Source organism: Durio zibethinus, chromosome 2 (assembly GCF_047325235.1).
Source record: "Durio zibethinus cultivar Kanyao isolate XHJ-2024 chromosome 2, ASM4732523v1, whole genome shotgun sequence".
NCBI lineage: Eukaryota > Viridiplantae > Streptophyta > Magnoliopsida > Malvales > Malvaceae > Durio > Durio zibethinus.
The window spans coordinates 824,635-837,407 of NC_143163.1; the positions used below are offsets into that span (position 1 = coordinate 824,635).

The window sequence follows — 12,773 nt, forward strand, 5'->3', positions numbered from 1 at the left end:
TAAAATCGTAAAGTGAAATTCATCCCAATAAAAAAAAAAAGAAAATTTATGGACGTAAAGTCAATAATAGTATCAACAAAATGTACAATTGAAACAACGGATCTTGAATTCCCTACATATATATATGTTTTGATTCCTGGAAGCATCCTGTAAATTTCTTTATATCTTAGGTAATAATACTAGTATATGTACATATAAAAAATAAAAAAAAAAAAAGAAAAAAAAGAAAAGAAAAGATGGGTTCGGGTCCAGCTCCCAACAAACATTTCCGGGTCGCTCGAAACCCTTTCTAAAACCCACAACTTTACCGTTCGGAAGGGTTGCTTGTTTGGAGGCTGAGAAACACTGAGAGAAAAAATTAAATGAAATGACGGAAAATCCCAAGCACTTACTGAATTCAATACCTGAACCATCCAGACCTTCGAAAATACCTAAAACCCAAGATCACAACGACCAAGAAGAAGAAGAAGATAAACAACAAGAAGAATCAAACATGAGCAAGAACCCTAGAATCCAACGCTATTTAATTGCTATTGAGTACATTGGCACTCGCTTCTCTGGCTCGCAACAGCAGCCCAATTGCCGCACAGTCGTTGGCGTATTAGAGGTAGTATCTTGGTAGTTTTCTATTAATTGCAATGGAAATGAAAATGAAAAAAAAAAAAAAAGAAAGATTGGAAATTCTGAATTTTGCAATGTTATTTGGTATGCACTGTCTTATTAGCATCTTAAGATTTAATTTTTCTTGGTTTTGGAATTTGGGTGAACAAAAACGTGAATTATTAGTTTAATAGACCTTGTTTCATTTTATTGCAAGGTTAATAACTTGATATGTTCATTTTGAGATGATTGGGTATTGTGAATTGTGATGTTTTGGTTTTGTAGGAGGCTTTTCATAAATTTATTGGTCAGCCAGTTTCAATTTTTTGCTCAAGTCGGACTGTAAGTCTTCATAATTATGCTTACTTATTTTGTTGTTGTATTCTTTAATCATCTTTTCCATTGCTAATTATACATGTAATTTGAGGGTTGCTTCCATGAATTAAGGTGCACAAAGACATTTTGGTTACAGGGGTTGGGTTTTGAAACAATCCTTATGAAGTCAAACTGTCAATGCTATTGCGGAGGAGTTTACTCATGGTGATAATTTTCTAAATTAATCAACTTTAGTTTGCTTGGATTTGATAAATAATTCAATTGCCACAAGCCCTACCTGGCTGCTATTGCATTTTTTTTTTTAATTTAGAATGACACATAGATGTTTAGTTTTTCTTTTGTTCACACTTAGTTTTTCTTTTTTTTCACCTATTGTAGGATGCTGGTGTACATGCCTTGTCAAATGTTTGCCATGTTGATGTGGAACGCATAAGCAAAAGGAAGCCTGGTGAAGTGGTGATTATCTACACATTAACTTTTTTAATCCCCCTTTTTTTTTTTTTTTTTCTGAACTTCATTTTCCATTTAGTACTGGAAAAGTGTGGAGGTTTTTTTCCTTATCATTTGCTTTACTTTTTTGACTAAAAGTGATGGACACTTGGGAGGAACTTTTGTACACGTATATGAACTTTCTTGATGTTTAATCCTGAAATTTTGAGGCATATTTGTTGTTTGCATCATATAGGGATGCCTCACTGTACGTACTCACTTGGAGTATCTAGCAAATAATTGAATTTGAGGATGTTTTATGATTGCCGCATAATTACTTTTTGTGTTAAAATGCAGTTACCACCTCATGAACCATCCGTTGTTAGAAGAGCTGTGAACCATTTCTTACAGGTGTGTTTTCTGATGATCTTTCTATTTAATGCATTAAGATGTTGTATAAGTTTCCTTACCTTCTCTTTGTCACCAACCCAGGATTGCCAAATTTATTCTTTTTGTAAGCATGTATACCTTGATTGTCTTGGTGTTGTGTGTCTAATAACACATTGTTTGATTTGGTTTACTTTAGAAGAATGAAGGTGATATTATGGTGATTGATGTTCGAAGTGTTCCAAATGATTTTCATGCCAGATTTAAAGCTCAGGAGCGCACGTAGGTATTTTTGTTCTTAATTTCTTTTTGTGGAGACTGTAACCATGTGACTCAACTGACATGTTTATAGGTGCTATAATTGTTTGTTGGAAGTTAACGCTTGCTTTTGGAACCTTTCAAGTCCAACTTTTCCCTAGTTACATGGAATCATGGTTGACAGGGCATATGACTATCTAGCCTTTTTTGAAAGATTTGAAGAAAATAGATGAAAACATGTTCACCCTTTTGCTAGAGCCCTTTCCTAGTAGATGAGTTTGTTGCTTGGTTTGTGCTTATGTTTTAAATTAAAATGTAAATCGTCTCCTTTCTTTTCCTTGTGTATTCAAATAGACCTTGGCACTTAAGGGTTTAAACAAATACATCATGAATTCATCATATGAAAGAAAAAAAGGTGCTGCATGTGAGACTCATCACTTTAGGAGCTATTGGAGCTCTCCAATGTGTTTTGTCTCACCACATCTCTTCAATTTTTTATTGTCAGCTTATCTTCATACGTGCAACATGCATTTTTGTTTTTTCAAATTCGTTTTTTTGAATTTCTTGAATTGAATTGTGTAAGATTTTTGAATTTGTGAGAAATAATTTCTAGGTACTTCTACCGCTTGCTATCTGGATCAGAACCTTTGTCTACCTTTGAAAAAGAGCGGGCATGGCATGTACCAGAGAAACTAGATCTACATGCAATGCAGGTGGTTTGTTTATTGTTTTTCCTTATTTGATTTAATTATTGATTTATTCCTAAAGAAGATTATTTAATTTTTATACTTGCAGGAAGCATGCAAAATTCTTGTTGGTCATCATGATTTTAGTTCCTTCAGGGCAGCAGGTTGCCAGGTGGTTACTTTGCTAATGCTCATTAAGTATCATGTGTTACATGGCTCTACATGTGCACATACACATACATGCATGTATATGCCTATATGACATAGATACAAATAAATGATTTGCTAACTCCTGATAATCAGAATTTTCCGTCTTTCAAATTTTCTTGACTATTCAAAGATGCTGTATGTTTAGGCAAAATCACCAATCAGAACTTTAGATGAACTCCATGTTTCTGAGGTACCTGCAACTCCTTATTTTCCCTCAGTCACAGGTAAGGAACAGAGTAATTCAAGCTTGGAAGATTTTCAAGCGTGCTCTAATAAGCCTCAGGTTGACCGGCCCATTAATTCATTCTCCAATAGTGATGATGCAATAGACTCAAATGTTAAAACAAATCAAGAATTTGGCATAAGGAGAAGGCATCAATGCTATGTGGTTACAGCACGTGCACGCTCATTTCTTTACCACCAGGTTTCAGTTGTTGCCTTTTTATATATGGTTTTCATGACCATTATATTAGTTGTTGAATTGATTACTTTGCACAACTAATTTCAACACATTCTAAGGGAGACAATAATAAAAAAACAATTATCTTGATTCGATATCTCTGTTGTCTTACTGATAATAAACTTTGTTGGACATAGAAGTTCAAGTATATATATTTCAGTCTTCTGCTGAATCCCATGCAGGTCAGACTGCTTGTTGGTGTTCTCAAATGTGTTGGCACCGGAGAGTTGACAACTTCTGATGGTGTGGTTTCCTTTTATGTCCTCTTTTATGTTCATGTACAGAATTGTTTACTCTAGTCTAGTTTTTAACCTTGTCTTTCTTGGTGGATGGTCTTGCATTGAATGGATTGAATTGTTTCAGTGGAAAGAATTTTGAATGCAGAAACAGTAACTGCTGCAAGTCCAATGGCCCCTGCATGTGGCTTATACCTTGGACGTGTGAAGTATGATCTGCCATGAGATGCTTAAGCTGCTGTTTCCTACATGAGCTTCTGCTTTGGACGGACGGATATACCATGAGGGCAATTGCCCCCTCTGAAATCCTAGCCTTTTTTTCTTTTGGAGTAATATTAAGTAACTATTACCTTTCTCGGCAAAGGGGGGGGCAAAAATTATTTAGAGCAATCAAAATATGCAAGGAAATGCAGTTGTCATTTTGATTGATGTCGTGGGAAACCTATATTTGGTATTATTCTATATTGGGGCCAACCGATTGCCTGTAGTCCAGAACTTGGTGTTGGACAACCTACCAGTAATTTAGAACCAACAAGATTTGTCATTCTTGGTTTGCTGACTTACAGTAATAGTAGTATAATTTTCTAGCCAACCACAAACCATATTTGACAATTACCGAATGGCAGATGACAAGGAGGTGAACTAACAACACTGTAAATTTTGATCTATACATTTTTCTCAACCATACATGAAGGGCTGAGCGCAAAATCACCTACCTGATAAAGCCAACCCCAATGGATTTTGGTATATAAACTCAGCACCAGCCTTTAGTTTTCCTCACTCCTTTGCTTTGTTAAGATTCCACTCATTGTTTCATATATTGGAATTACTGGAACTAGAAATGGCGTCTTTCAATTGCTTCATTTTAGCTTTGTTTGTGGTGCTGACATTTACTAGCATTAATGGTGGCCTAGCTGCTCGTCATCTTCAGCAGTTACCACTTTTGCCTCCTGTGCCAACTTTGCCAAGAACAGGGCTGCCACCATTGCCATATATTCCAACACTTCCACAGCCTACAATGCCAACTATGCCCACCACCCAGCCAACGCTACCTAGGCCTGCCCCGCTACCTCCAATTCCTAGCATTCCCAACTTGCCTACTCTCCCGAGGGCTACCTTGCCACCTCTTCCAAGCTTGCCTTCTATCCCCACAATACCCACTTCAATTCCCTCTATTCCATTCCTCTCTCCACCACCTTCAACCACCAGTCCTTGAGAATATGCCGGTTTGGGCTTTGCATTGATCTGCTGTCATCGTTACAGTTGCATTGATCTGCTATCATCGTTACAGCTTTCTTCTTTTACTATGGAGATGTTTGAGATTTTCACTCATTTATTTCAGTTCTTTTCCTCTTCGTTAGCAGTGTGTTCTTTTCTGTTGCATTATTTTCATCATCTTAGATCATTATTTGTTGTACCTTGTGAGTTTATCATGGATTTATCTATATCATCATATTTTGTTTATATGCAGCATCATACTCCTTTCTTCCATTCTCAAAGCTAGCCTCCAAAACATCAATGGACATGAATAAGCTTAATGCTGTAAACTAATAATATAATTTTGTTCACCCTCTCCCCTCCCCTAGAATTCTTATCTTAAAGATAAAAATAAATGAAGAACACAAATATTTAACACTTTATATCTAGAATGAAAGACCATGATTATATGAAGGTTGGAATAAGAGGAGAATTAAGACTTGGATTGGAGGAGAAATTTTAGATTTTGTCTAGCATAGATTTTCTTGTCCTGGTCATCTAATAGTTTACAGATGTAAAACAGACTGCTTGCATTGCACAGACAAATCATCTATTTTACCTAAACAGATTTTCCAGGGTTATGTCAAATCCTCTTGACAAAGGAACTTCAACACGTACCATTGAACGCATCCTAAAAAGAATCTACTTCATGAAACTCTCAATGGCTGCATGAATTTGACTAGCTCGAGAGGCCCGATTCTGAACTAATGAATGAGGGCCACTCCAAACAGACTTCTGATTGTCAGGAAAGAGAGTACCACATAGGTTAAGGAGCATGGGATTTTCAAAGCGGAAACTCTCCAACATTTTAGCTCTTTGTTGTCTTTCTTGTGACTCCTGTAATTACATCAACACCATTAACTCAGTACATGAACTAAATGCATAGTAGCATATCATGGTAATGCAAAATGCGTTTGTGCAAAATAGAAACAACATCAATAAGCTGAGAACTTTACAAGGTGTTTAAGCCTTGTTCCAAATTGGATATTTTTGTGGCAATGTTGTAATGATGAAGAGACATTATTTGGATTCTTGCATTTTAGAACTGCAGCCAAAAAACAAAAAGAAAAGTGGGAGGAGGGGGAGGAAAAGGGAGAGTGGGGAACAGAAATACCTTGTGTCTCTGTTGCTGAACTGCTTTGCTTTCTTCCTCATTTTGTGTTGGAGTAGATCCTTTCTGGTTTAGGGCTACTGCACCAGACTTCTCCACAGTTTCAGGCTGAGATTTTCCACTAGGCTCCTCTGACAATCTATCACTGAACTGTGCGTGCTCTTTTGTTTCACCATCATCTTTCTTGACAGTCGTTATCTCATTTTCTTCCTCATCCTCCTCTTCCTCTTCTTCCTCATCATCTTCCTCCTCCTCATGCCTCTCCTCTATATGGCTATACTGCTGCTCAGACACCTCTCCCTTCACCTTCTCCCCTTCACCTTCCACCTCCGCATCTGCATCTGGATCCACTGATTCATCCATATTTAAAGATGAATCCTCACCACAAGGACTATCAACAGGAGAAGATTCCTACATTCGAGAAATGGCAAAGAGAAGTTAATCTTCTGTTTAGAACAAGAAAGGTAACTCTTATACTGATCAATTTAGGCTTAAACCTAAGCATTAGTCAAATAAATTAGCAGTAGTATACCTCTTGCTGGAGATCCTGGACTCCACTATGACCTTTAGCCATTCGAGCATTTGCCTCACGCTCTCTCTTGCGTCTCTTCAAGACACATATAGCACATAAACAATCGCTTTTATGGCGCCTTCTGCAAAATGGAAAAGGGAAAAACAAATAACAATAATTAAAAAAAAAAAAAAAAACCCAATTCATTGGAACCATCCAGGAAGTACCATTGCACAGAAGACAGAAAAAGGCAAAAATAACTAACATACCCATGTTTTTTACTTTTCATTTTTGATTGACCAGCTTTTATCTGCATCTTCCCCAGGCCAGACAGTGGACCATCCTCGACTTCACCACCTTCAGCACCTTTCACAAAAGAATTAAACACTTCTAGTACAGCAATGTCTATGATACCAAAATAATCCTTAGAAAAAAAAAATGGTTTAAGGAAGGACTAATATTTACACAAGGACCAGAAAGAATACTTATAAATTTAAAAACCTTCCAGAAAAATTAAAAATAGCAGGTGAATAAGGAAATTCTGCATAAACAAAAACAAAATGCATCAACTGCTAGGTAGCACAAGTCAACATAAAACCTCACCATTTGTTCCCCTTGACTGCTCACTGTATAATCCTGCTGCTGTCCAATACTTCATGAAATTCTTCTTCACCCGCCTCATTAGGTCCAAGATAGCATCACCTTTGTTGTTGTACTTGCAACAATTATCCCAAATGTACTGTACATCCTTATACACATCCTCTGAATCCATGTACTTGTCACCATTTTCAATATTGTTGCATATTGTTCCAAAATCCATTGGAGTGTCTATGATTTCAAAATAGTCCTTCATTTCATCAGAAAAGAGCAACAAAGAAATAAAACCATGCCTTGTTAGATATTTCAAAATAGGAACGCTAAATCTATATCTTATAAGGCAAGACATAAATGTATCATCCAAGTAACCAATCCACATATACGAGGAGCTGCACGACAATAAATAGATAAATCATTGGCTTCCCAACAATGAAACTTCTCTTAAGAAATTATCTATTAACTCCCTTAGCAGAACAATATCAATAGCCATATTGCTACAAGTGCATTGATCATCAGGAATTATCTACCACCAAAAGACCTCTAGACTTTTACAAACAAAAAAAGAATAACATGCTCCAAAAGCTAGGAACTTAATATCCCTAGGCTACAAATATAGCTTGTTATTCATACTTACAGGTATTCCCAGAGCCTCAGGATTCACAGGCTCATTGAAGGGAGCAGCTGCTTCCATTTTCATCACTTTCTTAATCACCTAGGAAGAGGAAACAACAAACAACCATAATGGGCAGAAAAAACATTAATCTAGGAACTGTATATTGAGACAAAACAAAATCAATGGTAATGAAAATCAAATTTAAACCTCCAACATACCGTCAAAGCAGAATCTAGTTCTTGCTTATTATACCGAGAACCCTGACAAGGCATCTTTACATCTTTCCGAAAAGAACCCTCACGTTCTGCTGCTATAGTATTACCACTTTTATCAACATTTGAACCACCCAACATCCTTGATGACTTAATCTTAATACTTCCAGCTTTCCTTGACACACTACTAGAAACACCCATTTTCATCTCTGCTGATGAATTAGCACTATCTTCCATTTTATCATTAACCCCACCTCGTCTCTCAAACCCCATTTGTGGACTACTCTTGTCAGTATCACTATGCGATGGCACATCAGATTCCAACAATTTTGATGAAGTCTTCAGCTTCACCTTAACACGACCAACTGACTTTCCGATAGCCTTATCAACAGAGCCATCAGGATTTATACTAGCAACATTCAATGCCTGATCAGTTCCGGTTGATGAAGGAGTATCAACTTCCATTCCAGACTCATATTCATCATTAACTGATTCATCTTCACTATTCACACTCACAACATTCACGGCTTCCTCATTTGTAGCCACCATAGCAGCATTGGGTTTAGCTTTGTTTCCTTTTTTATGCCCTCTTTTTCGCTTCATTTGTCTAAACAAAAATTGGTCTTTTCCTACACACTACAACCAATCATAAGATAACACAAATTAAACTAATTGCCATTCCACTACTCCAAAAGCATAACTTTTTTTTTTCAAAAATGATTACATCTTGTATTCCTCATAAAATTTCATAATTTAAAATACCTAAAAACCCAATTCTAAAAACCCTAGAAATTTCGTTTCTTAATTGTTTTTCCAAAGAACTATCTTTGATGGAAAGAAGAAGCAAGAAACGCTATAATTAGCATAAGCAGAGAAAGCGAAAATCAAATTGCAGTTTCGGTTAATCTTGATCGAATAACTGACCAAGAGAGTAACGGGTTTAGTAATCACCAAAATTTTAAAAATAATTAATAATAATCTTTTGAATTTTTTTAAATATTAAGAAACAAAATCAGAAAGTGAAACAAAGTCGTACCTTTGTTGTCGGGTTGTAATACGTAATTGTAAAAGCCGAGAAAGGAATTAACGTTAGGAGTTGTTAACTGTTAAGAGAGGGTTGCGCTTTTGAGTTTCCAACGTTGTAACCTCGGATTGGAATTTGGAGGCGAGCTCTAACTGCTTTCGGCAAAAATAAATCAGAAGATATGTGATAAACGGCGTCGTTTAGTAAAGGACAGTACCGTCGATTAATTTAACTTTTTTTTTTTTTTTTTCCCGGTTTGGTCACAACATTTATTGTTTTATTAACCACTGAGCGAAGATAGAAAATTGAAAGAGGCCTGAAGCTGAACCCATTTTGGCCATTCATAAACACCAAAAATCAAAACCGATTGGACGACAAATTGATATTTAGTTATTTTACACACCATATTTTAAACCAAAATTACAACAAAGAAATGCTACCATACGCATCTGGCTTTATTGTGAGAGAAGTATTAGCGTAACAGATACTTACAGGTTACACATAATGGAGAGATTATGTTTTGCCTAGCAGTGATTTGGTTTATGAGCAAAAACGGTTCCAAATATTTTAACTGCTTTTTCCACTTTGACACGATACTTAACACCGCCAGCTTGTTCTTTCTCCATGTAAAACGCAACTCTGTCACCAACACTAAGCTCTTTGCTGCAAACAAACTCTTGCCATCCCTTGGTAAGCACTGGCTTCAGGTACTTGCAATTCTTTTTCCGAGTGTAAATTCTAAATCTCCAGTCTCGGCCACCAGCGTCTTTAACTTGAAAATCCACCATATGCTTGCCACTTAAAGGAGGGAAACACTTTAGGGACTTGCTTGGGATCGTCATTCGTTTCACAATATCAGTCTTCTTAAGACGCTTTGATACTATTTCCATTGTTGAGGTAAAAGGAGATGCAACACTAGCCTCAAGGGTTTTGATAAGTGCTAATTGGCTAGAGAAAGAGCAGATAAATATGGTGGTTGGTGCCTTAATGTCTAAGTGAGTGAATTCCTCCAATATTTAAAGAACCAATGAAGTTGCTCCTCCAACAAATTTTCTGAGTGGTTTCGCTCTGTTGACTTTCCTGGCTTGCCTTCTTTAAACAATTGTCAAGGAGCTTTCTAGGTTGCTTCTGATTGTTGAAGTTTTTATTCAATGACAACGACCCTCATTAATACATTTTCTGAGTGGTTTCGCTCCGTTCACTTTGCTGGCTTGCCTCTTTAAACAATCGTCAAGAATCTATTTATATTGCTTCTGATTGTAGAAGAAGAAAACAGGGATATCCATATTAAATGAGGAGAATTTCCTGGAAACACAATGATAGTTACAACAAATCGGAGAGTAGAAAACGATCTGAAACAAGAAATCCGAACGAATTGCACCATCCAAAAGTGATATATAAGAATAGTGTACTATACATACATATAGGAGCCGAGCTTTAAAACCATTTTCAATAACCATCCATCAGACGCAAGAATCCATGTCTGATATTTACAATCAATATAAACTCAAAAGTTATGTGCGTATTAGGTCATAGGTTTGCAGGACAATACTGGAACAGTTGATCCAAAATCATTCCTCTCTGCTTGCAGCCTAGGACATGGCAAAAAAGAAAGAGAATAATTTATTAGAATCTTTTTCGTTTTGGAGCTTTAGATCAGATTTACTTAATGCTGAACTCCCAAATAGCCTTTGTCTTACGATTAAGAGTTTTTTATTCAATGAAAAGAAGCAAAAAAAAAATGTAAAATATAATAAAAACACAATTAGGAGAAGCTAGTAGAAAGACCAATCTTAGAGAAAGTAAAATATTCAAAATCATGGGCAAAAAACCTCAAACCTCAAATCATGCGCCATTTTTGACCTGTCGACTGCATTTGAACTTGGTAATGCAACAACCAAAAGAACGATGTTCACATCATCCATTGAGGAACAGGGAAGTAAAAACCATTTCTCAATCATGGGTTCAAGAATTTCAAAACCATAGCTTCAAACTCACCCAAAACATCCCACCTGCCACACTAATAACTAAAACCCATGTACAACCAAGTGAAAACAAAATGCACTCCAAGAATAAACTTCAAATATCAACCTATGTCAACCTGGAACCATTTTGCAACTTAATAATTGCATGAATTGTCATTAACTTACTTAAATATTCTCAATTTTATTCCATCGTCAAATTGCAAGTCCTCTAATAACAACTCTGAAGGGAAAAAATAGAAAGGAAAAATCCTAGATAGAAACATTTCACCTCATCAGATGGGACGGAACAACTTAATGAAGACTCGTCACCAGATGGCTGAAGTGGATCCCCATTAGCATAAGAAGTATCAAGAGTCTACTATGCATAATGAATAAAGATACATATACAACATATATATTATGCATGTATGTACATGTATAAAGAAATCCATGTAAATCTAATTGTTACAAAATGCTTATAAGCTTCAAACACTTAACTCGTTTCACTCCAAAAACTGTTACAAAAGGCAGATTGCTTAAAATTCCAGCAAATGGTTGTATATTGAAAGGGCATCAATAAAATCAGTAAGATAATAGGAAAATATTAAAAGGGTTAACAAAAAAGGATGAAACTATAGCAAAATTTGATCAAGGAAACAAAAGATTATAAACTATTGAAAGCTTGAAAGCCTAAAACGAAAAAAAAAAAAAAGTTCTCTAAAAAGCAATAATTTCTCGCTAATTGCTTATCTTAAGATCTTCAACGTTTAATAAACTAAGTAACTGAGCGATCAAAGCGATTGCTTGATTTTACATCGAATATGAGAGAGAGAGCGAGGCAGCTACCTTTGTCTTATGAAATGCAAGTGAAATGGAGGGGATACATATATAAGAGGGAGATTGGAATTTAACTGATAATCATGGCGATACTGGATTTAAGGAGCTGCTAAAAGTAAAGAAACCAGTTGACATATATAAGATTTCGGCGACAGAATCTGACGGTCACGATTGATTGTTTCAGTTTCCTGACGTGATTTCCCCTTTTACTGACGATTGGGATACGCAAGCGTTGGAGAAATGGTAAAGAGGGAAATTAACAGTAAATTTTTCAAGGTGGATTTCGATCAAATAAATGAATTTTTTTTTTCAGCCATCGGATAAAAAGAGAAAAAAATGTGCTTTTTTTTATTATTTTATTTTGATGTTGAGTTCTTATAAAATTACAATTAACTTTTTTAAAAAAATATTATTACTTATGATATATTAGTAGAAATAAAAAAATTAATAAATTTAAAAATCGATTCAAAATTATAACATTTAATTCAATTTAAATAATTTTAAACATTGCACCAAATGGAATTGGGCTCATTTGCAGCTTGTTATTTGTGGTTTTCCAACCAGAAGGCATGGTATTGGCTATCCGATCACACCCGGCAAATAGTTATTTAATTTTTTTAAAATAATTTAAAATAAATAAATTATTCAATCTTTAACATTTAAAATAACTTCAAAAAATAATTATTAATAAAATTTTGAATTTAAAATCTTTTTGTAACAAAAAATCAATCCTCACCGAATAAATCAATTATTTATTGGTGAATAGTTATTTATTACTTGTTCAACTTCTCTTCTCTTTCTCTGTAGTTCATTTATTTATTTATTTTCTTCAAGAATATAATAAGCGTCACACCACAAAGTCAAGCATTATTTATCTTATCAATAGAACAAATTGGCATACTTAACGCTGACTTTTTTTTTCCTTCATTTATGTTTATTCTTAATCTTAATTTGTTATGAGTTGTAAAAAAAATATAATGAACCAATTAATTTAACCAATCGTATCGAAAATTGATAAAATATTCGATTCAATTACATATATTAA

At 35.2% G+C, this 12,773-nt stretch overlaps 4 protein-coding genes across 12 annotated transcripts; 2 read left to right on the top strand and 2 right to left on the bottom strand.

The window, feature by feature from the left end:
- The first annotated feature begins 317 nt into the window (after positions 1 to 317).
- Positions 318 to 4,194, top strand: LOC111308591 (Pseudouridine synthase family protein). Of its 3 annotated transcripts, none has more exons than XM_022907041.2 (10): positions 318 to 607; positions 886 to 942; positions 1,315 to 1,392; positions 1,723 to 1,776; positions 1,952 to 2,034; positions 2,624 to 2,723; positions 2,806 to 2,868; positions 3,052 to 3,330; positions 3,549 to 3,609; positions 3,730 to 4,194. In XM_022907041.2, exons 1-10 carry the CDS (start codon positions 368 to 370, stop codon positions 3,825 to 3,827), a joined length of 1,113 nt encoding a protein of 370 aa, XP_022762776.2. In that variant the 5' UTR covers positions 318 to 367; the 3' UTR covers positions 3,828 to 4,194. The 3 variants fall into 3 exon arrangements, with proteins under 3 accessions (XP_022762776.2, XP_022762777.2, XP_022762778.2); XM_022907042.2 differs by having other exon boundaries at positions 3,751 to 4,146; XM_022907043.2 differs by lacking the exon at positions 886 to 942 and having other exon boundaries at positions 3,730 to 4,146.
- Positions 4,195 to 4,301: 107 nt separating this feature from the next.
- Positions 4,302 to 5,072, top strand: LOC111308592 (uncharacterized). Its single transcript, XM_022907044.2, has one exon. It carries the CDS (start codon positions 4,444 to 4,446, stop codon positions 4,816 to 4,818), a length of 375 nt encoding a protein of 124 aa, XP_022762779.2. The 5' UTR covers positions 4,302 to 4,443; the 3' UTR covers positions 4,819 to 5,072.
- A 232-nt stretch (positions 5,073 to 5,304) lies between these two features.
- LOC111308589 (DNA-binding bromodomain-containing protein) lies at positions 5,305 to 9,079 on the bottom strand. Of its 3 annotated transcripts, none has more exons than XM_022907036.2 (8): positions 8,940 to 9,079; positions 7,910 to 8,539; positions 7,713 to 7,790; positions 7,085 to 7,328; positions 6,751 to 6,838; positions 6,503 to 6,623; positions 5,974 to 6,381; positions 5,305 to 5,696 (listed from the first exon to the last, which is right to left on the bottom strand). In XM_022907036.2, the coding sequence occupies exons 2-8, from the start codon at positions 8,504 to 8,506 to the stop codon at positions 5,502 to 5,504; spliced, it is 1,731 nt and encodes a 576-aa protein (XP_022762771.2). In that variant the 5' UTR covers positions 8,507 to 8,539; positions 8,940 to 9,079; the 3' UTR covers positions 5,305 to 5,501. The 3 variants fall into 3 exon arrangements, with proteins under 3 accessions (XP_022762771.2, XP_022762770.2, XP_089600393.1); XM_022907035.2 differs by having other exon boundaries at positions 6,751 to 6,847; XM_089744267.1 differs by having other exon boundaries at positions 6,751 to 6,847; positions 7,910 to 8,532; positions 8,940 to 9,064.
- On the bottom strand, positions 8,940 to 11,925 carry LOC149519849 (B3 domain-containing transcription factor NGA4-like). 5 transcript variants are annotated; one of them, XM_089744296.1, is made up of 3 exons: positions 11,738 to 11,923; positions 9,420 to 10,519; positions 8,940 to 9,079 (listed from the first exon to the last, which is right to left on the bottom strand). In XM_089744296.1, the coding sequence occupies exon 2, from the start codon at positions 9,815 to 9,817 to the stop codon at positions 9,452 to 9,454; it is 366 nt and encodes a 121-aa protein (XP_089600422.1). In that variant the 5' UTR covers positions 9,818 to 10,519; positions 11,738 to 11,923; the 3' UTR covers positions 8,940 to 9,079; positions 9,420 to 9,451. The 5 variants fall into 5 exon arrangements, with proteins under 5 accessions (XP_089600422.1, XP_089600426.1, XP_089600415.1 ...); XM_089744300.1 differs by having other exon boundaries at positions 8,952 to 9,082; positions 11,738 to 11,925; XM_089744289.1 differs by lacking the exon at positions 8,940 to 9,079 and having other exon boundaries at positions 9,285 to 10,232; positions 10,349 to 10,519; positions 11,738 to 11,914.
- Positions 11,926 to 12,773: the final 848 nt, after the last annotated feature.